We start from the raw sequence: 23,503 nt of genomic DNA on the forward strand, positions 1-23,503 counted from the left end.
GGGCTTGAATCCACAATCTGGGAGCTGATGCCTTCAACATTGAGCCCCAGGTACCCACCCCACCTTCCTACCTGCAGCGGATGCCTTAGCCCAGCATTTCTTAAAGTGTGTTTCGCGGCACACCTGAGCGCCACAAGGCAGTCAGAGGTGTGCTACGAAGAGAACAGAATTCAAAATGGCTTTCCTTAAAGGGACAAGCCTCCTTTTTTTTTTTTCTTTTTTTTTTTTTTGCTCATCAACGTTTCCTTGGGGGCTTTTATTTTTCCCCTCAACAAAAATATCCTTGGTGTTCCTCATAAAAAAAATATTGTTTGGTGTTCTTAGGTCTTAAAAAGTTTAAGAAACACTGCCTTAGTGTGGCAGGAGGGAATAGATCCGTGAGGGGAGCCCATTTAAAAACCAACCCCCCTTGCAGACGGGCTTCCTGTTGCCCCGTGCTGAAGCCTCTGATACAGAAGTAGCAGCACAGGGTGGCAGCAGCCCCTGCCCATGGAAGTCTCCCTGTGGACAGAGGCTGCTAGGGGAGACGGAGGGGAGACTGTCATGGAGTCACATCTATCTGCAGCAAGCTGAGCCCGTTGCAGGCAGATGCCCAGCTGCAAAGCACTTTCCACTGTCCCGCTCTCTTCCCCCTCCCCCAGCGTTGCCGCCTCTGATAAAAGTACCCTGCTACCAGAAATTGTTTTTTTAACACCTCCGCTGTGGTGCTTTTAGTTTCACCATTTTCTGTTTCAAGTTCTTTGAAATGGTGTTAGTGGCCATTTCCGCTCTGCTCCCGAATGCCTGAATTAGTGCAGACTAGCCTGTGATAGGAGAAGAAGGTCCCTGGGCCAGAGACCACATCCTCTGTTATTGAGGTCTCAACTGATCAGAGCAGCAATAGGTATGGCGCTGCCCTGGCATCTATGAGAGAGTAAAGGAGCCTGGGAGGTTAGCAATTGCTCCTTCAGAGGAGACGCCAAAGGGTGACGGCAGGTAACAGAGCAGGAGGAAATGGGTTTGTATTCAGAATCAGGATATTGAGCTGGGGAGGGAGACAGAGAGCAAGCCGAGATCACTACGCAGTAAGCTGGGACTCAGAGGAAGCCATTCCACGTAGGTTTATTAACAAGGTGACCCCAGTGCGGGGCTAAATGTTGGGAGTAGGTAATGGAAAATGACAATAGGGTCACAGGAGCAACAAGAAGGAAGTCAGTGGAGGAATCTTTTCAATCAAGTCTAAAATGGCTACCTCCTGGTTATTTTCTCCATCTTTTGAAACAAGTTGTCCCCAATCCAGTCCAAGAATTTACAGGACATTTTGTGTTTTACCATATTACTTTTCAGTAGATATCTGGGTAGATATCTGGGTAATTATTATTGAGCAAATATTACCAGATTATTATCAGGTTGTGTGTTTTGGAAATATCCAAACTTCAGTAAATTCTTTATTTGGTCAAGAAATGCCTCACTCGCTCCCTCTTTCTGATTTGGTGGCCTGCGGTAGACTTTTACCATGATGTCACCCTATTTTTTCACCCAAGTGCATCTAGATTGGCACGGACGCTTTTCCGCAAAAAGTGCTTTTGCGGAAAAGCGTCCTGCCAATCTAGACGCTCTTTTCCGCAAATGCTTTTAACGGAAAACTTTTCCGTTAAAAGCATTTCCGGAAAATCATGCTAGTCTAGATGTAGCCAAGGGGTTTGGGGGAAAAAACAGGGAAACTGGAAGTATTACTACGTAAGCTACACTGTTACATAATTGGCATCACTGAAACTTAGTGGGATAAGTCTCATGACTGAAATATTATAAAATGGGACAGAGTGTATCAAGGAAGGATAGACAAAGGGCAAAAAAAAAATGAGGTGGTGTTCCACTCTACACCAACAATATATACATTTTATGCTGAGGTCCAGAAGGAGGTCAGAGGAAGACTGGGTAAAAACAGAAGGGGAAAAAATAGGGTGACATCATGGTAAAAGTCTACCGCAGGCCACCAAATCAGAAAGAGGGAGCGAGTGAGGCATTTCTTGACCAAATGAAGAAGTTACTGAAGTTTGGATATTTCCAAAACACACAACCTGATAATAATGGTAATATTTGCTCAATAATAATTACCCAGCTATTTAGTGAAAAGTAATATGGTAAAACACAAAATGCCCTGTAAATTCTTGGACTGGATTGGGGACAACTTGTTTCAAAAGATGGAGAAAATAACCAGGAGGTAGCCATTTTAGACTTGATTCTGGCTAATGGGGAGGAATTGGTTGCCAATCTAGCAAGTGAAGGTGATCTTTGTGAAAGTGATCATGAAATTATATGATTTCACAATTCTAAGGGAAGAAAGGATTGAATATGGAAAATGAACTTCAAAGAAGCTGACTAAAACTCAGAACTGGTAAGTAAACCCCCACAGGAAGAAAACTAAAGGAAAAGGACATTCAGGAGAGCCGACAGTTTCTCAGAGAGAGACTATTAAGGGTATAACAGCAAACTTCTCAGGCTATGTCTACACTGTAGGAAGGGGGAGGTCAGAAAGCGGTTTGCACAATTTGCGTACCTTTTTTCCGCTTCCTTTTTTGGAAGAGGCTTTTCTGACATTTGACCCGTCTACACTAGGCCAAATGTTAGGGAAAAAACCCTTTTTCAGAATATCTCTTCTTCCTCGTAAAACAAGGTTTACAAGGATGTCAAAAAAGCACATAATATAATTTCGGAAGAGCAGATGCATTCCTTGGATGTGGAAGAGTTTTTCCGGCATACCAGAGGTATGCTGGAAAAACTCTGCAGTGTAAACGTATTCTCAGTTTGAAGGCAAAATAGAAAGAAGAGTGAGTGGCCAATATGGATATCTCCTTTCAAAAGAAAAAAGATAGTCTAGATGTACCCAAAAAGAGAAACAAAGAGGACTGGGGAAATTATAGAAAGTCAACCTAGCATCTATGCCTGGAAAGATACAGGAACAAATTGTTAAACAATCCATTTGTGAGCCCCTAGAGGGCAACATGATAAAGAATAATAGCTAACATGGATTTGTCAAGAACAAATCATGCTGGAATTAACATCATTTCCTTTTTCGATGGAGCGAGAGCACAATGGATAGGGAGGAAGCTTTGGACGTGATGTATCTTGTAGGAAAGCATTTGATTTCCATGTGACATTCTCATAGGCAAACTAAGGAAATCTGGTCTTCATAAAATTACTGAAATGTGGGTGCAAAACATCCTACTAAAAGTGTATTTCCCAATGGTTCACCTGGAGGATGTAGTTAGTGGGGTCTATCAGGGTCTGCGCTGGGTCTTGTACTCTTCAGTGAACTGGATAATGGAGTGGAGAGTATTCTTATCAAATATACAGAGTACCCCAAGCTAGGAGGGTCAAGCACTTTGGAGGAGGGGTGGAGAATTCAATATCAGCTTGTCATTTCTGCTTTGCCCCTACCTTGCCAAATTAGGGCTCAAATGAACCTGCCTTGTCTGCAGAAGCCAGTGGGCCTGAAACCACATCCTTTCTTCTGAGACCTGAACTGACCGTCACAGGTAGCACTGTACGTTTTGTCTCTCAGCGAGAAAGCCTAGCACAAGGCTTGCCGCCTTGCCATGCGTATATAACCGGGAGGCACTTTCGTATTGAAGAAATGCGCCTGTCTTTATCAAGAGGATTTGAAACAGAATGAGGAAGGCTTGTGCCTACTTGTGGAGGTCGGAGGCTGAGTTCGTAGCTTGAACAAGGCTTGTGGTGGGTTCATCTGGGTGTCCCTCCATTACAATGATTGGTGTGCTCCTTCTCTGCATGTGTATAGGTGAGTAAGACATGTAGGAGACTAGAGCTCAGTAGCTGCTGAATAGAGGAGAGGGAGGCAGGTTGGTCGCTCACAGAGTATTTTTAGGAGAGGGAGAAACTCCATCCGGTCTCTTTTGTTCCCTGCTGCTTGGGGGAATGCTGCATTGTTCAGTTTTGCAGTGTGAAAGCTCCCTGTTGAGGGGGTATCCGCTTTTTCTCTGTCAGGGGCAAGCATCCTACGCCCTCTGCCCAGAGAGAGAGAGCTGACAGTTTCCCAGCTGCAATGCCTTCTGATGGCTTGCACTCAATACAGCTCAGTATGAACTTAGAGCTACAACGTAGACCTAAATGCAGACGGCTGCTGTCTCTAGCAAAGTTGGCTCATTCAATGCAGTCAAACAGACAACAGCACAGTTCCTGATTTATAGGGACCCAGTTGTATGGTAGTAGTATTTTACTTTTTTACTACAACCCAGTGTGGGATACAAGCTGACCGAAAGCTCTGAGGAGATAAACGGAGCCCACAGGGGGAAAACAAAATCGCCTGTTAAGAACTCGCTCTCCAGAGCCCTCACTATATATCTCTAAAACTTTGGCAGTGCCATCTGAAGTAAATTTGCTGGGGAAAGATCTCTTTAAATGTTAGGCGCTGCCTCCATGGGTATGTCTAGACTACAGGTTTTTGTCGACAGAAGTTTTGTCTACAAATTCTGGCAACAAAGAATGTCTAGACGACATCCAGTTCTGTGGACAAAGCATGCTGCTTTGTTGACATGACAGTGTAGACGCAATAATGCCTTCTGTCAACAGAACTCTGTCAACAAAAGGCGTTATTCCTCGTAGAATGAAGTTTACCGCCATCAACAAAACTGCTGAGTTCTGTCGACATTATGTCAACAGAACTCCACAGCAGCGTAGACGCAGGTATAATTTTGTCTACAAAAGTCCACTTTTGTCGACAAAACCCTGTAGTCTAGACACACCCCAGGTGTGCAGAGGAATTTCTTCACAGGGCTCTCTATTTGTTTGAACTGATTCCCTGGGTAATTTGTTCCCCTTTTCTTTCCTGCGCAGATACCTCAGCACTCTCTGTAATTTCATCCCTGAACCCAGTCCGGGTCTCTCCCAGTCAGACTGCTGTCCTGCCCATCTCCCTCCGGTTCCACAACTCCGCGTGGGAATTCTATCATGTCAAGTGGCAATTCGTCACCGGCAACCGGCCCATCTTGGTCTACATGGCGGACAAATGCATTGCAGCCCCTGGGTCACAGGAAAGAACCTGCCAGCACAACCTGGAGCTGGCGGGATTTTATCAGCAGCGAGCGAACATCTCCTTTGAGAAAGAGAATGTTTCACTAGTGCTCAGAGCTGTGCAACCAGACGATGCGGGGACCTACCGGGTCACAGTACGAAGCTTGGATGTGTCGGACACTGCACTAGTGAACCTGATTGTGGAAGGTAACAGAGGGGAAGCAAGTCCCGTGATGGAAAGTATCACGGGGGAAACCGAGTCTCTGGTGATGGGAGGTAACAGGGAAAATGAGCTCACCAGTGACAGAGTGGAAACCAGCCCCCTGGTGACAAGAATTGACAGAGGGGAAACTACCCCACTGGTGACGAGAATTGACAGAGGGGAAACCACCCCACTGGTGACGAGAATTGACAGAAGGGAAACTACCCCACTGGTGACAGGAGGTAACTAAAAGAAGGGGGAAAAGGGTCGTTGTCCAACATCAGGATATTCGGGGGCAGAGAGGGACTAAAGATCTCCACACAGTACAAAGAGAGTTGGAGGGCACCGATACAGCCGGCAGCCCTCTGGCCAGTACAGCTGGTGTAACCTGGAGGTACCCTCCGGTTGCTTGGTTTGTGCCAGTTTCTAGCTCTGGCACCTCTGGGCATGTTGCCTTAGTTATGACTATAAAAAAAATGACTTGAGTCCCAGCACCTCTCATTACAAATTAAGGCCTGTGCGTTCCTCGGGCCTGGCTTTACTATAATGCAGCAGGACCAGCCTGTCCAGAGCCGCAGCAGAGTCCAGCTAGTACAAAGGCGAGTTTGCAGCCATCTAAGCACAGCCTCCACTGACCTATGCTCTGTGAAGTTTGGCTGCAGCCAAGGCTCTGGCTGGGATGATTGAGTTGGGGTTGGTCCAGCTTTGGGCAGGGGGCTGGACGCGGTGACTTCCTGAGGTCTCTGCCAGCCCTAGGTTTTATGATTCTGTTTCGCTCTTTTCATCACTTCCCCACAAATTGCTCCCTTTAGGCCTCTCACCATTTTCACTGCTCTGCACTCCCTCCTAATTGTTTGGCATCTTTCTGGTGTCAAAATGCTCAGAATGTTCCCCCAAGGCAGAGGGGACCTCATAAATGGATTGTGTATAGCAGTGTTTCTCAACCACTTTGAGAAACACTTTAACTGGTTGTCAAAGTTGTTCCCCACTCTAGCATGACAAATGCAGAAGTGCGGACTTGCAAGAGCACTCCAAAATCTTGCCTCTACAGGCTCTGGTCCAAAAACCCTTCCCTCCTGCCCCAAATCCTAATATCTGGATTTTGGGGAATCCATTGACACCACCCAAGTAATTCCAAGAAAACCAGGGGAGAGATCACTTTGGAAATCTCCTCCCGGAGGTAAAACTCTCCCTCTGCCCCAAACTTTGTTTTGCTTGAAGTTGGGAAAAACAGAGGGGATTCACAGACAACAATGGACTCTGCCCTTGTAACTAGGTGCTGAGTCATAAAGACACAACAATCAACCAACCCCAGTTAATTAGAAAAGAAAACAATTCTTTATTATCAAAACAAAACTACAATTGGAAGCATATTATAATGGATACATTGATATAGATACTCAGGGAACCCCCCGAGCTAAAAATTAGTTACAAAGAAAAAAAAAAGAAAAACACAATTAACAGCTCAGACATTATTTCCAAATGCCCAAGCAAGAAAAACAACAAATCCTGATGTGCTATCTAAAGTTTCCCCTACTTACACATTTTAAGAAGTCCGTTCTTGGAGAGAGAAGTGTCTCCCATCTCCCTTAGTCTAAGAAGAAACTGCCCTGCCTCTCAAACACAGAAGAGAAAGAGGAAAAAACCTCTCTTCCAAATTGAAATTCCTGCCTGAATTGTTATTGACTAACCACCTGATACCTGGCTAGGTACAGGAGACATTAGTTAACCCCTTAGTCACCAGGTGCTGCTCAGCACTCCTGGTTATGACACTGGTCATGCCGGTTTGTTTATTTTGCCATTTCACAGACCACTTTGAGAAGCACTGGTGTAGAGCAACAGCAATTAAATCCTTACTGAGTTTCAAACTAGAATCTTTGTGAGCTGTGCAACTGAGGTAGTGGTGTTAATCTACCCTAGCACAAAGCTGTCTCCGGCAAACCACAGCAGCAACAAAGGTGTGAACGCAACTATTTTTCAACATTATATGTAGCTATGAGGTCTTCTTCATGTGAGTTTTACAAAATTAAAAAGTGTCTATGTTATAAATACCATCTTTCGGTTCACTGATATACTCCCTCTGTAACTTCTATAATATTTGGCCACTGCATTGGTTAGAAAGGTGGGGAATGGGCTACAAAGACTTTCACTTGGAGGGCAATGGTTCCATTCCAGCTGCACATTAGGTGATTGGGGGATCAGTTAAGGAGGTTTTCACCCCCCACAGGTAAAGCCCCATGGAATTTTCCATCTTTGTTCTGACACTCAGATGCCTTGCCTGCCCTCTCTATAATCACACCCAAGAATCCAGTCCATGCCATCACCAATCAGACACCTCTGCTGCCCTTCTCCCTCCAATCCCTGAACTCAGCCTGGGGAGACATCTGCATCAAGTGGGAGTTCATGACAGGCATTGGGAATCTCCCCATCTCGGTGTACATGCTGGACAACTGCACCGGGACAGCCTACAGCTGATGGGAGAGAGCCTGCCAGTTGACTAAGGACATGGCAAAGGAACATTAGCAGTGGGCAGACGTGCCAGAATGCTACTCTTGTGATCTGGGGTGTGCAGGCCAAGGATGCTGGGATGTGCTAGTCACTGTGGCTGTGTCTAGACTGGCCAGTTTTTCCAGAAAATCAGCCGCTTTTCCGGAAAAACTTGCCAGCTGTCTACACTGGCCACTTGAATTCCCGCAAAAGCACTGACGATCTCATGTAAGATTGTCAGTGTTCTTGCGGAAATACTATGCTGCTCCCATTCGGGCAAAAGCCCTTTTGTGCAAAACCTTTGTGCAAGAGGGCCAGTGTAGACAGCTCAGCTTTGTTTTCTGCAAAAAAGCCCCGATCACGAAAATGGTGATCGGGGCTTTTTTGCGGAAAAGCACGTCTAGATCGGCACGGACGCTTTTCCGCAAAAAGTTCTTTTGTGGAAAAGCGTCTGTGCCAATCTAGACACTCTGTTCCAAAAATGCTTTTAACGGAAAAGTTTTCCGTTAAAAGCATTTCCGGAAAATCATGCCAGTCTAGATGTAGCCCGTATGAACCATGATTTATGAGCCAATGCAACAGCGAATCCAATAGTGACTGAAGGTATTAGGGAATGAGGGGCGAGATAGCGTATCAGTGTACAAAGGACCCTGATCTGAGCTGAGGGGAAAGGCGGGAGCTTTGTTCGATAACATGCTTTTTCTGACCAAAAGTATCATTTCTGCATTTGGGACGCGGCGCTTAAGGGAACTGAGAAGAAATCACAAAGCTGAAAGCACAGCCGCAAAGATGCTGTTTCAAATGTCAAAAATGACGTCTAGTTAAAAGATCGTGAGTGCTAGAATGGTGGAAAAGATTACAAGTAAAGGAAAGCAAGGGAACCTGAGAAAGGAATAGACAGAACTGATTGTATATGATACTGCATGGTAATGGGGAAGACAGAGAAACTGGCACTAAAAACAGCGGGGTAAACGTGGGCTCAGAGAGGCTGCAGCGTGGGCTCTGAAGCTTAGAGAAGTAGGTGGGTTTCACAGCCTGAGCCCGACCCATGCTTAAACCACTGGATAGCTATTTTAAAATGTGATAGCGCAAGCCCTGCATATTCGAGTCTGTAGATGCAGATTCTGAGACTCCTACCAGGGGTTTCTGCTGGCTGAGAAAACATATCCTAAAGATTTGCCATGCTGCACCTTGTGTCTTCCTGTAATCTATAGAAATTGGGTAGTATTCTCTTTAAGCAGCTTGTGAGCCCTCTAATGTCCTTCATTGTCTTCTGTTTCAGAAGACACTAAGACCCTCCCACAGCAGCAGTGTGTATAAGTGAGTAGGCCTAATGCAATATATATGTTTAGTAAACTTGGTGATAATTTGAACCTCATCACGCCCATGTTGTTCCTTCATAAAATGAATGCTATGTAGAAAAGCAAAAGGCACAAAAAAGGTGACTTGGTGTGAGATGCTACCTTGTTCCTATCCACTACCCTTTCAACAGCAAAAGGTCAACTACGGAGAAAGATAACCCAGGCTATGTCTACACTGCACGCTTATTTCGGAATAAGCTATTCCAGAAGATTTATTCCGAAATAGCTTATTTCGAAATAGCACATCTACACTGCATGGAAACCTCAATTTTAGCCCAAGGCAGGCTTCCCTAATGTAGATACACTACCTTGATTGAAAGCCCCAGGAGGTGCTGGAGAGAAATTACTTAGAATGGCCCTGGTGAGGAGCCATTTAGAAATAGCAGCAGTGGAGCATCCATACACGCCCTATTTCGAAATAGGTATTTCAGAAGAGGTGTTATTCCTCATGGAATGAGGTTTACAGAAGTCAGAGTAAGCCGTCTGCTATTTTGATGTTATTTCGAAATAAGGGAACGCTCGCATTGTTATTTCTGAATAATGGCTGTTATTCTGAAATAACGGTGCAGTATTGATACACCCCCAGAGAATCCAGCAAGATTTCCTCCCTCAAATTCTCACAACCCATTCCTGAGATGAAGGAGAATTCTTAGGGCACATCTACACTGCAAGGCAAAAGCCAAATTAAGCTATGCAACTTCAGTTATGTCAATTGCATAGCTTGCATTAAAATAGCTTATTTCAGCTTTTGGCGCTGTCTACACAGCAGGAAGTCAAAGGAAGAACACTTCCTCCGACTTCCCTTACTCCTCATGAAATGAGAGTTATAAGAGTCGGAGTAAGAAGTCCTCCAGCTCGACATTATGTTGAAATAAAGGCTTGTAGTGTAGACATGCTCAATGTTATTTCAGAATAACACTGCTGTATCCTTAGAGAGCCGCTCCTGGATAATTTAATGAGAGATGCATTTATGCCCATTACTTTTTCAGACTTTTTATGGTTATCTCACCTCTCTTTACTTGCAGGAAACTTTGCACGGAAAAGCTTCCGCAACATTAACATAATCCGACTGGTCTTTGCCTTCCTGGTTCTCTGCATTTTGGCACTGATATTAGGAGAGGTGAGTGATTGTCAATGCCATCTTTCCAGCCCCATAAAACATAAGGATCAGAGGAGACATACGAGCGAGGGGATCTAGGTGGGTGTAATAGCGAATGAGTGTGTGAAACCACTGCCTTTTAAGTCTTACATCAAGTTAGGACAGCATCTTGAAAAGTCATATTAACTATCAAGATGTTGAGCACAACAGTGCAGTCGCCAACAGGATTTCTTCAGTGTGTGTTAAAACTTGACATATATTGTCCAGAGAAGACAATCCCTTGAGAATATATTTTAAGACTATATATATTAAGAATATATTAAGAATATATTTTAATCATGTGTTAGCATGAGTGCAAGAGATGCATCAAATTCTCCCGAGTTAAAGAGGCAGGGGAGGTGCTGAGACAAATCTAAGGGTTTGTCTAGACTACAGGGTTTTGTCGACAAAAGTGGACTTTTGTTGACAAAACTATACCTGTGTCTACACTACCGCCGAGTTATGTCAACATAATGTCGATAGAACGCGACAGTTTTGTCGATGGTGGTAAACCTCATTTTATGAGGAATAATGCCCTTTGTCGACAGAGTTCTGTGGACAAAAGGTGTTATTGCATCTACACTGCCCTTTGCGTCTACACTGTCATGTCAACAAAGTGGCTTGCTTTGTCGACAGAACTGGCTGTAGTCTAGATGCTTTGTCGATAACGCTAATGCTTTGTAGTCTAGACGCTCTTTGACAGATACTGTCGACAAAGCCTAAGAATCTGGCTGTTTGGCTGGATATAAATAGAGAAATTAAAAGGATGGAAGTGTGGAACATCCTAGAGAAAGGGCGTAAGGTATATGTAGTGACATGAATGTGGCTCACACAGCAGGCTGCCACGTCATTAGAACATAAATGCTCTGCTGACACCATTGCAGGTTTTGTAGGCAAACACAACTTACAATATTTCTTCCCTTCTGCAGCATGTTCATACATTCATCAACAACTTCCCTACCTGTGAGGAGACGCTGGGTCCGTCTGAGATGGAGAGGCATCCCTGATTGGGGCTTCACAACACACAACTATTGATCTTTCTACTTTCACTCCCTTCCATGGACAATGACTGCTGCCAAATGTTTCCGGGTATGTCTACACTACCCCGCTAGTTCGAACTAGCGGGGTAATGTAGGCATACCGCACTTGCAAATGAAGCCCAGGATTTGAATTTCCCGGGCTTCATTTGCATAAGCTTCATTTTTAAAACCCCGCTAGTTCAAACCCCGTGGAACGAGGTATACCGGTAGTTCGGATTAGGAATCCTAGTTCGAACTACCTAGTTCGTGCCCCGTGTAGCCGCGCTGCATGGGGTTCAAACCAGCGGGGTTTTAAAAATGGCGGCTCCCCGCTTATGCAAATGAAGCCCGGGAAATTCAAATCCCGGGCTTCATTTGCAAGTGCGGTATGCCTACATTACCCTCCTAGTTCGAACTAGGAGGGTAGTGTAGACATACCCTCCGAGAGTAGGAAAATGTCAATAGTGTACTGTGTGTGATTCTTTCTTCACCTCCTGCTTGCTTTGAGCTGGGGGTTAGATTAGTAAACATTTGATGTCTTTTCTAGACATGTGATTCTATGATCAGCCCACACATTACATGTTGGAGTTATACCCTTTTAGCATGAATACAATCTCCGGTTTGCCTGTGTTCTATTTGAAATTGAAACCACTTCCCATCATTGTCAAAGACCAGAAAGATTTTAAAGAATTGAGCAAGTGAAGGGGGAAGAAAACTGTATAATGCCCCAGTCGAACTTCCACATTTTATAATGATATCAACCAGCAGCGTCACTTGAAAGAACTTTCCTGAGTGAAAAGGGAAGAGAGCGAAAACAGAGACGCAAATCAAGTCAAATCTTCTGGTCCATTGTGAAGACGGAGCCACTATGTAGGTAAATGTACTGATCTAGGAGATGCTGGAGTGAAACCTTTTCTTAGTATTTGATATAAATATAAGCCACTGGTTTTCAAACTTTTTTCCTCATGATCTAATTGAAGACCATCATTGAGGCCCATGACCCAATGTAATTTGAATAGCACGTGGGCTCTGGGATGGTGCTGAGGATAAGATCTTTGGAATGTAGGAGCAATGGGCTTAAATTGCGGCAAGGGAGGTTTAGATTGGATATTAGGAAAAACTTCCTGCTTGTCAGGGTGGTTAAATACTGAAATAAGTTGCCTAGGGAGGTTGTGGAATCTCCATCTCTGGAGATATTTAAGAGAAGGTTAGACATACATCTATCAGGGATGGCCTAGACAATAATGGGTCCTGCCATGAAGGCAGGGGACTGGACTCGATGGCCTCTCGAGGTCCCTTCCAGTTCTAGTGCTCTAAGTTTCTGTATTTGGGGGAGAGGAGTTAGAGGTGGGGCAGGAAGGGCAGCAATGCAGCAGGGGTGCTAAGGCAACTTCCTGTCTTTCCTGGCACCGCAGGCCATGTTGCATCCCAGAAGCAGCCAGCACCAGGTTTCCAGCCAATGCGAGTGTGGTGCTGTCAACTCAGAGGGGTGGCCAAACAGGATTACGGAGTTTTTTCACACAGTTGATTAGGGATAGTTGCTTTTATTAATCTCACTATGTCACTACTATTACAGGGTTAATGCTGCCTTATGGTTACACAGATACTTCAAAGTGACACATCAATAAGCACAGGCAGAAGAAAGCAACAGGAACTTAGAAATGCTTATGCCCCTTCAGTCTGCAAGGAGTCCCATTCCTGCCTCTTCACACCAAGCTGCAGCGGACATGGCTCCATCTGGGGGAATCCAGGGCACCCTCCGATGTCTAGGTCCCTGCTGAGACTCACCAAGTATGGAAGGCTATACACTAGTTATACTACAGGGCTACGTCTAGGCCACAGTATGTGGTGCCAAGACAGGCTGGGAGCTGCCTTATCACTCCCACTGACCACCTGATCCCCCTGCAGCCATGAGATTGAGCACCCAACATTCCACCCCCCAGCACTGGGTCGCAACCCCCAGTTTGAAAACCCCTGTTGTAAGCTGTAATGGGAACTCCTGGCTATGTGCTCTCACATCCTTGTTTCCTTCCAGTAACAGGGCCAATGGGTCTTTCCGTTCTGGTTCCACAGATGGAGAAAATTAAAGGCTGACTGTGAGACCATGGCTCTAATGGGTAAACACTAGAGATCCTGAGACCTCCTGGGCCCAAGGAGCTTGGGGTATGAGGCTCAAGACATTTCTCTGGCTTGTAGATCGATAGTCCTCTGGTAGGTGGACTCCTGTTTGCCTTGTTCCATGACCCGCACAATGCTCCCTGTGTGCCCCTATTTTTGCAGGGTTTCTCCGTAGGGTTTCTCCGCCTGTGGCTAGGGACTCAAAACTGGGGTGCCAGGATGTTTCAAAGGGTCCTGTGGCAGTTCCTGTCCCACAGGGCTGGCTGGATTCATTCACCTCCCTGTTCCGGACGTTGCAACCTCTGGAGTCCCAGCACAAGTCTGGGCTGTTGTGACAATGGGAATCCAGGCAGGCCAAATAAGAGGGAGTGGCACTGAAGCCCTATGAAGATCACAGATTCCCTCACATAGATGTGGTCCAGTGAGGGAGGAAGGGTGTTGCAACTCCGGAAGTTGGAAAGCCAAGCCCAGCCAGCCTGTGTGAGCTATCACTGTGGGGTGCGTGCCAGCCAGGACCCTGTTCCTCTGAGGGACAGGATCCAGCAGAAACCACTCCAGGGCCTCCGCTCCCAGCCTATGTACTGGGTTGTGATAGACTAAACATTTACAACTGGGTCCTGAGGCCAAAAAGCTTAAGAACCACTGTCTGCGGAATAGGTAGCTATTTCTTAACTAGCCAATTAGCCTGTCATAAGATGGGATTTTCAGGTCTCTCCTCCACATCGATCTTCTCTCCTGAGCCTCCAGTCTCTTGCTCCGTGTCTCTCTTTCTCTCTCTCCTCCTACTGCCTCCCCCCTCTCTCTCAGCTCTGCTCCGACTCCTGCCTCTCTCTCTGTCTCTTTCTTTCTCTTCTCCTCCCCGTCCTGCCTCTCACTCGGGGGACCGTGGAGCCCAAATGTCCGGTTGGGCAGTGCGCTCCCCATGCTGCATGGGGAGCGCGGAGCCCAAATGGTCGCTTGCGCCACTTGCTCCCACGCGGTGGCCTGGCTGAGCAGTGCAGAAATCAGCCAAGCCCCACTGTGGGAGGCAAAGGGGGGCGGGGCCTGGAGCCACTGTCAGGAGCCAAAATGGCCACGTGCGTCACTTGCTCCCACACAGCGGCCTGGCTGAGCGGCGCAGAAGTCAGCCAAGCGCCACGGCGGGAGACGAAGGACATGACTCAGGCAACAGTGCCGCCCAGAGGGAACAGCCAGCATTTCAGCGTTACAGAGTCACAGACATTGGGCTACTATCTATGGGTACGTCTAGACTACAGGCTTTTGTCGACAGAAGTTTTGTCGACAGATACTGTCGACAAAGCTTCTGTCGACAAAGAGCGTCTAGACTACATTCAGTTCTGTCGACAAAGCAAGCTGCTTTGTCAACAAAACCCTGTAGTCTAGACACAACCCTAGATGTAATGACACCTTCTGTCAACAGAACTCTGTTGACAAAAGGTGTTATGCCTCGTAAAATGAGGTTTACCAGCATCGACAAAACTGCTGAGTTCTGTCGACGTTATGTCGACAGAACTCAGCGGTAGTGTAGACGTAGGTATAGTTTTGTCGACAAAAGTCCACTTTTGTCGACAAAACTCTGTAGTCTAGACACACCCTCTATGATGGGTGTGAGTTTTGTTGCCTTCCATCAGTTATAATATCGGTTCAGCTCCCTATGCTGGCATTGGGATATTATTTATTTCTCTCAAAGGAACAGAAGGGACTAAGGAAAAAGAAATTCACATTGCTGACTAGCAAATCCAGCACTTCCACTTTGTCAAGAGACAAAATGCTGTTCCGTAAAAGCATAAAAAAAGAAAGTAGTCTGGAAAAAACAGCTGGCGTGGGCTTTTGGTTTCCAAGTCAGCTGGTAAAAGACACGACATCTGCAACCAGCCTAATCATTCTCTTTGAAAGCGGAGGCAGAGTTTATAACTGTATTCAAGATTCCAAGATCTCTCCAGTTGCAATGACTAGAAACTTACTTCTGTGGGTCCTTACTGGTGAGTAATATTGCATTGGAAGTTACTGTGCTCCTGGAGTGAAGCCACGTGAAGGGGTGGGAGGCTGGGCTGTATAGATTGAACCTCTTTAACCCAGCACCCTTGAGACCTGACCAGTACCAAATCAGAGAATTTGCCAAACCAGGGGAGGTCAATATTGTCTAGCAGCATTACCAACACTTCCATGGCTTGCTGGGTTTTGAGAAGATGTTTGGAGGGAGGGGCGGTAAATTAGAGCTAAAGGACAGCACAGACCACTGAGAACCAGGACTGGTGGCTGGAAACAAACTTTATGGGACTGCGGGAAATTTGGCCAGATCCATAATAAAAGAACAAGTGGCTAACTATCATCATGCCATTCCACAGATGTTGCCAGTCCATAGAGGTTCAACCTGTACAGGACAAGTGGTATCACAGAAAAGTTATTGTTACACAGCAGCAGTGATAACTGGGAAAAGGATTTATTATGAATCTCAATACATATCCGTTATTCTATTGTACTATTTATCTAGGAACTGGCATATCTGACTCTGTCTAATCTCATATCCTGTGTCTGGCTGTCTCCAGCATTTGAGGAAATTCCCCTTGAAGTACCTGACCATAGAGGGAGGCAGAATCCTACCTGATTTCTGCCAGTAACTAGTTAACGTCCTGGTCATCTTACTGCAAGGGCTTGAAAAAATTCCCCAAAGACTGAAGCCAGTAGCCAGGATGAGAGATGCTGGATCCAGCCTTCCCTCTGCAATTTAAAGTGGCATTCTAGTTGCGCACGGTACAGTAATTCCTCATTTAACACTAGATGCGTTTCTGAAAATGTTTGTGCTAAGTGAGAACGTGCTATGCGGGGTCAATTTTCCCATTAAAAATAACAGAAACAGTGGGGGTTGCATTATAGGTGGAGGTGGAGGTGGAAAAGTCAATTTTTTGTTGGTGCTAGGTTGTCAACGTCTCTGGCTTATTTTCCGGATAATCGCGTCTAGACTGGCGCTTTTCTCCGGCATAACCCCGAGCCGGAAAAAAGCGGCAGCCATGTAAATGCAAATGCCGCAGGGGATATTTAAATCCCCCGCAGATTTGCAATTCCGAAATGTCTCATTAGCATCCCTTTTCCGGAAAGGGGTGCCAATGTAGACACAGCCTTAATGTCTCTGGCTTCCCTTTCTCTACATGGTTTTCTCTTAATTCTTCCCTATAGTTTTTCTTTTCTTTCTTCTTCCAAAAATCATCCCCTTACTATTCTGACTTCTTCCTCTTTTCTTTCTCCTGTCCCACCACACATATAAAAGTTGAAAATGTGACTAGATACCTAGGAGCTTGAGTATCAAACTGGCATGGCGAAGGCTGAAGATACCCACTGATCAAGGAAATGCTGCTGCAGGAATTCAAACCCCTCCTATTCCCAGCTGTTGGGAAACTCCACCAGTGAGCTGTCCCTTGGTCTAGGTCAGAGACTTCCTCTTTTATATCAGACTCCAGCTAGGCTGAAAAATGCAAAGGCCCTCCTCTGCAAATCCACAAGGGTGAGCATTTTCAGTGTCTAAAGAAAGACGTTTCCATCAACGGCAAAGTGTTTCTGGCAACGGCAAACTAAAGTGTAATTAGAATCAGAAAAGTGACAGTTTTATCAATATTTCGGTAGCTGCCACTATGAATAGGGGGTGACACAGACTCCAGTGTTCGGCTGCCAGAGTCATCAGACCAGTAAGCCAACTGGATGGCTTTGCATGGCGTGCACATTAGTTTCAGCTAGCCCAATGCTTATGGGAGATCACTCTGGCATCTTTTAGAACAGTGTTTCTTAAACTTTTTAAGACGGAGAAACACCAATTAATAATTTTTTTATGAGGAACGCTAAGGATTTTTTGTTGAAGGGGAAAAAAAGGTTGCGGGGGGGCGGGGGGGGGGGGGAGTTATTGAACAAAAAAAAAAAAAAAGGTTGCCTGCCTCTTTAAGGGCTGCCATTTTGAACTCTATTGTTCTCCATGGCACACCAGTGTGCTGAGAAACGCAGTTTAAGAAACACTGTTTTAGAAGATGCTAATGTTCCCTTTAAACCTCTTCTCTTCCCCATGCAGACACCACAGCTGCACTCTCTGTATTTACACTGCAGAACCCGGTGTGGGTGTACCCTGGCCAGGTGGCAGTCCTGCCCATCTCCCTCCAATTTGCAAACTCGGCGTGGGAATTCTACCATGTCAAGTGGGAGTTCGTCACAGGCAATCGTCCCATCCTGGTCTACATGGTGGACAGTTGCACCAGGCTCCGTGAATCACAGGAGCGTACCTGCCAGCACAGCATGGATCTGGCAGAATTGTACCATCAGCGGGCAACTCTCTCCTTCCACAACGCTTCCCTAGTGCTCCAGGGGGTGCAGCCCAAGGATGCTGGCGTGTACCGGGTAACAGTGCGAGGCTTAGATGTGTCAGCAGTTGCAACAGTGAACCTGACAGTGATGGAAGGTAAAGAGGGGAGAAACGGGAGGTGCTGTGTTGGACAAGTGGATTGGGAGGGGAAGGAGAAGAGGTGGAACGTGCCGCTGTCTGCATGGCACAGGGGTGGACAATAAAAAGGCAGCAGTCATCTAAGGTTAGTCCCAACTGGGCCATCACAGTTGTATTTACCTGCACCTCTGCAGGTATCAGCAATCACAGCTCTCATTGGCTGCAGAGCGGTGTCACTAGCCAATGAGAGCAGCGGGAAACAGTGCAGACTTGGACACCTGCCGATACCTGCAGATGAGCAGGTAAATATACTGGTGAGGGCCCACCAAGGTCTAACTCCAGTGGACTGGATCCGGCCCATGGGCTAGTATTTGCCTACCCTTGGCATGGCACCATAGGAATGGAGAAATAGAGGAGAAAGTAGAGAAATGCTGGGGAAGGGAAGGAAGAGGAGAATAAAAAGAGAGAGGGAGAGATGGTAGGGAAAGGATGGAAGGAGGGAAAGTGAGGAGAGGTGCAGGAAAAGCAGAGGTTCAGCGAGAGGAGGATACAGGAGAGAGGCAGAGTTGGTCTATGGAGATGGTAAGAGAAGCGTGAAGTCTACAGGGAGGAAGAAGGGAAGCCGGTGCAGGGTCTCAGGTAGGGAAGAGACATGACTACAGTGTGGAGGAAAGGAAGATGTTTTGGGTAGGGATGTTCAATATCGGTTAACTGAATAGTTGAGTAACCTCATGAATTTTTATAGGTTAGTCGACTAGTGTCTAGTTCCTGGGGGTGGGGCCAGCAGCCAGTGCGCTCCGGCCTCCCTCCTGAGGAGCCCCCTATAACTCTGTGCTGCTGCCTCTGTATCAGAGGCAGCAGCGTGGGGTGACAGGAGGGAACTGATCTGTGACGGAAGCCAGTTTAAAAACCAGCTCCTCTTGCGGACCAGCTGCCTGTCGCCCTGTGTTGCTTCCTCTGATACTGGGTCTGAGCTCCTGGACCTTGTACGAGACAAAACTGAGCCGGGCTACCTGCCTGCCTAGGTCCTAATATGCTTTAAATGCAGCTCCACAGCAGGGGTAGGTCCCGGACCCATTTCAAGCGAGGACTGAGCCAGCCTGCTAAAAAATGTAGTGGCAAGTGGGGTCAGGGAAATGTGAGTAGTCTATAGTATTAACCTATAAGCTTTTGCTTATCCATTAATCAACTACACTGTTACATCCCTCGTTTTGGGCTGCAGCCTTTTGGATGTACTGGAGAGAGAAGAGTGGGAGGCAGCAGAGACAGACGGCAGATTTTGAGTTAAATTCATCAGTTTTCTTGGCTATCTAAGGAATTATTTTGCTCTTGGTCTCCTTCTTCCTTCCCAATCCCGCTTTCCCTTTGGATCGTCAGTGTTTGGGGGCTACTCCATGGGTCTCCTTGGGCCCAGGAATGGTGCCAAGGGTACATAAGAACATAAGAGTGGCCGTACTGGGTCAGTCCAAAGGTCCATCCAACCCAGTATCCTGTCTGCCGACAGTGGCCAATGCCAGGTGTCCCAGAGGGAATGAATGGAACAGGTAACGATCAAGCCATCTCTCTCCCGCCCTCCTTCTCCGCCCTCTGACAAAACAGAGGCTAGGGAGGTGAGTAGTGGAAGGGGATATGGTGGGGGAGGGACAACCATTCCTTGCCCATACTGGCTAATAGCCATTGAGGGACTTAACCTCCATTTATTTATCTAGTTCTCTTTTAAACCCTGTTATAGTCCTAGTCATCACAACTTCCTCAGGCAAGGAGTTCCACAGACTGACTATGCGCTGTGTGAAGAAGTACTTCCTTTTATTTGTTTTAAACCTGCTGCCCATTAGTAACTCAGTGTGACGTCCAGGAACACCCTGCGAGCGATGTAAACCACCCTCAGCAAACGTCCCCTTTCTCTCTACATCCCCTTTCTTTGAATTCTGATACCGTGAGAGGCAAGGACCTACCACTGGATCGTTTAAAGATACAATGCAATGACTCAAAAAACTTCTCCCACCCTCTTTTTGTGATTGGCTCCCCAGACTTATCTAGAAGAGCAAAGGGGAATGGAAACTGCTTGGTGCCCAACTCCACCCCGCTCGGCGTAGTGTTCTTGGCTTTCTGCCTTTTGGAGTGGTTCTGGAGAGAGGTAAGGGATTGCGGCGGCTGCTCCGTCGTCATTTCTGGTTTCCTCGTCCGAGAGCCTGCTAGGGAGACCTCAACCGGGAGCCTGCTAGGGAGACCACAACACCAGTGGGGCTGGAATAATTACTAGGATGGGGGTGCCAAGCTGTGTCCTCCCCCCTCCCCCACCATATCCCCTTCCACTACTCACCTCCCCAGACTGATGCTACAGCTGGGCCCAGCTGCGGGGGCCTGGGCACAGGGCGGATGTTCTGAGCTCTGCAGCCTGCAGAAAAGCCTCCGGCAGGCAGGAGCCAGAGGCTGACAGTGGAGCCAATGAGACCAAAGGCTTGGACTCTAAGGGCTGGTGGCTGGGATCCCAGATAGCTCCTGCATAGTTGCCCGCCTCCTTCTCCCACACTACCTCACGCAGAGGCAGCAACTCAGGGAAGGTGGGGGAACAGATGGAGGGGGCAAGTGCTCAGAGGGAGCTGGGTTAAAAACCGGCTCCCTGTGAGCACTAACTCCTGCTTCCCACCGCCTCCCCTTGGATGTAAACAATTCAGCACTTACACATTTACCCAAATACACACATTTAACATCTCTACCACACCTAGCCTGTAGAGAGCCAGGGCTGCCTACCCCCGGGGGGAAGGGGGAGCACAGATCCCTAGTAGCTGACAATTTTGTTCTTTTCTCCACCAGTCTATAAATCTGCCATGCAGAAGTCCTTTCCAGTGCACATCGAAGAACGGGTAGTGATCAGAGCATCAAGCAATAGTCACTCCTGCACCACTAATACCCACTGAACCATCTATTCCAGTGTCCAAATTCTGAGAGTGGACGACCCCAGCATCTTCAGCAGAAGGAAAATATCACTAACACAGCGAGGAACATTTCCATACTTGTGGGAGATATGCAAAAGCATTTTTATTTCTTTTTGCAGTAATCATCTTCTGTCCTGAAACGGTGGAATTGATTATCTTCATGCCTTTCTCCTAGCTTGGATGTAGCTACAAATGTGACGGATTATAAAGCAGATTATAGAGTCGTCTTAGAGAAGAGAAGACTAAGGGAGGTTATGATAGAGGTCTATAAAATCATGACTAGTATGGGAAAAGCGGATAAGGAAAAGATATTTACTTATTCCTTCAATAAAAGAACTAGGTAATAGGCAGCATGTTTAAAACAAACAAAAGGAAGTTTTTCTTCACTCACCACACAGTCAACCTGTGGAACTCCTTGCCAGAGGATGCAGAGAAAGCTAAAACTTTAACGGAGTTCAAAAAAGAGCTAGATAGATTCATGGAGGTTAGGTCCATCAATGGCTATTAGCCAGGATGGATAGGAATGGTGTCCCTAGCCTCTTTTTCTCTGGAGATGGTTGACAGGGGAGAAATCACATGAGGATTCCCTGTTGTGATCCCTCCCTCTAGGGCACCTGGCATTGGCCACTGTTGGCAGACAGGCTACTGGGCTAGATGGACCATTGGTTCTGACCCAGTCTGGCCGTTCTTATGTTGAGGAGATTATACAGACACCAAGGCTGTGTCTAGACTGCATCCCTTTTGCGGAAAAGGGATGCAGATTAGACACATTGCAATTGCAAATGAAGCGGGGATTTAAATCTCCCCCACTTCATTTGCAAAAGCACCAGATCCTTTGGGAATAAGGGATCTTTCGGAAAAGGCTTTATTTTCCGAAAGATCCCCGTCTAAACTGGCGCTTTTTGCCGGCAAAGCCCCGAGCCGGAAAAAAGCGGCAGCCATGGTCATGCAAATGAAGCGGGGGAGATTTAAATCCCCGCTTCATGTGCAATTGCGATGTGTCTAATCTGCATCCCTTTTCCGCAACAGGGATGCAGTCTAGATATAGCCCAACACTGTTGATGCTTTACAACTGCTTTCTCATGCAAGCATCTTTACACTCCCTGTTTTCCCTCACGCATGAAGCACCTTCTCTGAACAGAGAGACAAATGCAACCTCCTTCAGATCTCATTCAAATCCATCTCTGCGATCATGCCCATAAGGGGTGAGCTAATCAAAGATCATTTAATGGGTAGGAAGGATGCACTCGCACTTTAACCTTTTATAATAATACCTTTATGTCTTAACATGTATCTGTGTGTACAATAATTGTATATACTTAATTGCATACAAATGCCTGCATTTTTCCTATGTCACTTGTCGTCTTAAACTGCAGGCTCTTGGGGTCTGGGAAAATGTTTTATCTATGTTTACCCAGCAGCTAGTACAATCCTGTCAGAGGCTTCTGGTCACTACATTAATATGAATATTAAAATAATATCAGTAACATCTTGTAACAGTGTCTTAGCTACTGTATGTATGTGGAAGCAGAATTACGTGGAATCAATTTCAAATGTACTAGCCAAGAATTTCTTTTTTACAATTTATGCTGAAGATCAGCACTAATCAGTGTTTTCCTTAGGCCAATAACACACGTGATACCTTTCACTACCAGAGGTCATTATGCCTATATCTACCCTGTGGGTTTTTTCTGGGATACCTTTGGCATCCCGGAAGAAACCCACCATGTCTAGGGAATGTGTGTGCTCTTCTGCTTTTTTTCTCTCGTCCTCTTTTTTTTTTTTCATTCTACGAGGAATAAGGGCTCCTCCAAAAGAGGAAGATTTTCTACCATTTGGTCCCACCTAGACAAAGCCAAATGGCGGAAAAGCGTCTTCTGAAAAAAAAAAAGCAGAAAAAGTTACACAAAATGTGGAGTGCATTTTGCGTATGTTTTTCTGCAAAAACATATGCTAGACCAGTGTTTCTCTGCCTTTTTTTATAACGTACCCCTTTTAAAAAAATTATAAGTACCCCCTGTAGCTACAGGTTTCAGACTCATTTTTCTCCTTCCATTTGCAACACATTTGTTTAAACAACTTAATCGTAGCTAGGCAGGCGATGGAATTTTGAGGTGTAAAAAGTAGAAAAATAAGCAAGTGCTGTAAAACGGAAAACAAAAATTCAATTTTCTCCAAATTTCAGTTGTATTGACGTACTTCTCTCCCCTCTCCCCTCGCCCCGACTTCTCTCAAGTACCCCTAAGGCTACTCGCACCACTGGTTTAGAAACATTGGTCTACACCTAGCCTACATGTCCATAGAACGGTAGCAACTTACCAGAAACCTCCCATCTGAAGGGTGACATGGTTGAACGGAAAACCTCCTAACCCTTGGGACGCTGGGTTCTTCTAGTGGCATGGGAAGTTGAATGGATAAGGGGCACTTGTCTAGGGTTCAGGGTGGGTTATGAGCAGGTGGGACTTTTGTCTGGAGTCAGCTGACTGATCCCACCTTCTCATTTTCAGAAACTTTCCTGCCTCTTGTACCGGCACTTGACTATGGCCATCCAAGGCAGCATCCTGAGAAATGGAATTGGTATGGGAGGGAACAGGTATTTATGGTTAATTGAAGCCGGGTACCTAATTAAGTTGCAATGGGAGAGACAAAGGGTAAAAAGGAGAGAATGAGCAGAGGGGAGAAGAACTGTAGTTCTTTCAAGACCCAGGGTTTCCCGGAGGAAGATGAGGTACCTTGTTTTAAAGCTGGTTGCTGCTGGTGCTCTGCCCATCACAGTGAATGGTCTATATCAGGGTGGGCAATA

At 46.2% G+C, this 23,503-nt stretch overlaps 1 protein-coding gene across 11 annotated transcripts; it reads left to right on the plus strand.

The window, feature by feature from the left end:
• The first annotated feature begins 2,045 nt into the window (after positions 1-2,045).
• Positions 2,046-22,187, plus strand: LOC106732829 (uncharacterized). 11 transcript variants are annotated; one of them, XM_075914211.1, is made up of 9 exons: positions 2,056-3,781; positions 4,837-5,457; positions 10,089-10,183; positions 11,131-13,431; positions 15,029-15,320; positions 15,888-16,092; positions 17,396-17,779; positions 19,792-19,898; positions 20,579-22,187. In XM_075914211.1, the coding sequence occupies exons 1-4, from the start codon at positions 3,748-3,750 to the stop codon at positions 11,206-11,208; spliced, it is 828 nt and encodes a 275-aa protein (XP_075770326.1). In that variant the 5' UTR covers positions 2,056-3,747; the 3' UTR covers positions 11,209-13,431; positions 15,029-15,320; positions 15,888-16,092; positions 17,396-17,779; positions 19,792-19,898; positions 20,579-22,187. The 11 variants fall into 11 exon arrangements, with proteins under 11 accessions (XP_075770329.1, XP_075770326.1, XP_075770322.1 ...); XM_075914207.1 differs by lacking the exon at positions 15,888-16,092 and having other exon boundaries at positions 11,131-12,094; positions 12,797-13,431; XM_075914208.1 differs by lacking the exon at positions 15,888-16,092 and having other exon boundaries at positions 11,131-12,094; positions 13,294-13,431.
• The last annotated feature ends 1,316 nt before the right edge of the window (positions 22,188-23,503 follow it).

The sequence above is a fragment of the Pelodiscus sinensis genome, chromosome 32 (genome assembly GCF_049634645.1).
Source record: "Pelodiscus sinensis isolate JC-2024 chromosome 32, ASM4963464v1, whole genome shotgun sequence".
Classification (NCBI taxonomy): Eukaryota; Metazoa; Chordata; order Testudines; family Trionychidae; genus Pelodiscus; species Pelodiscus sinensis.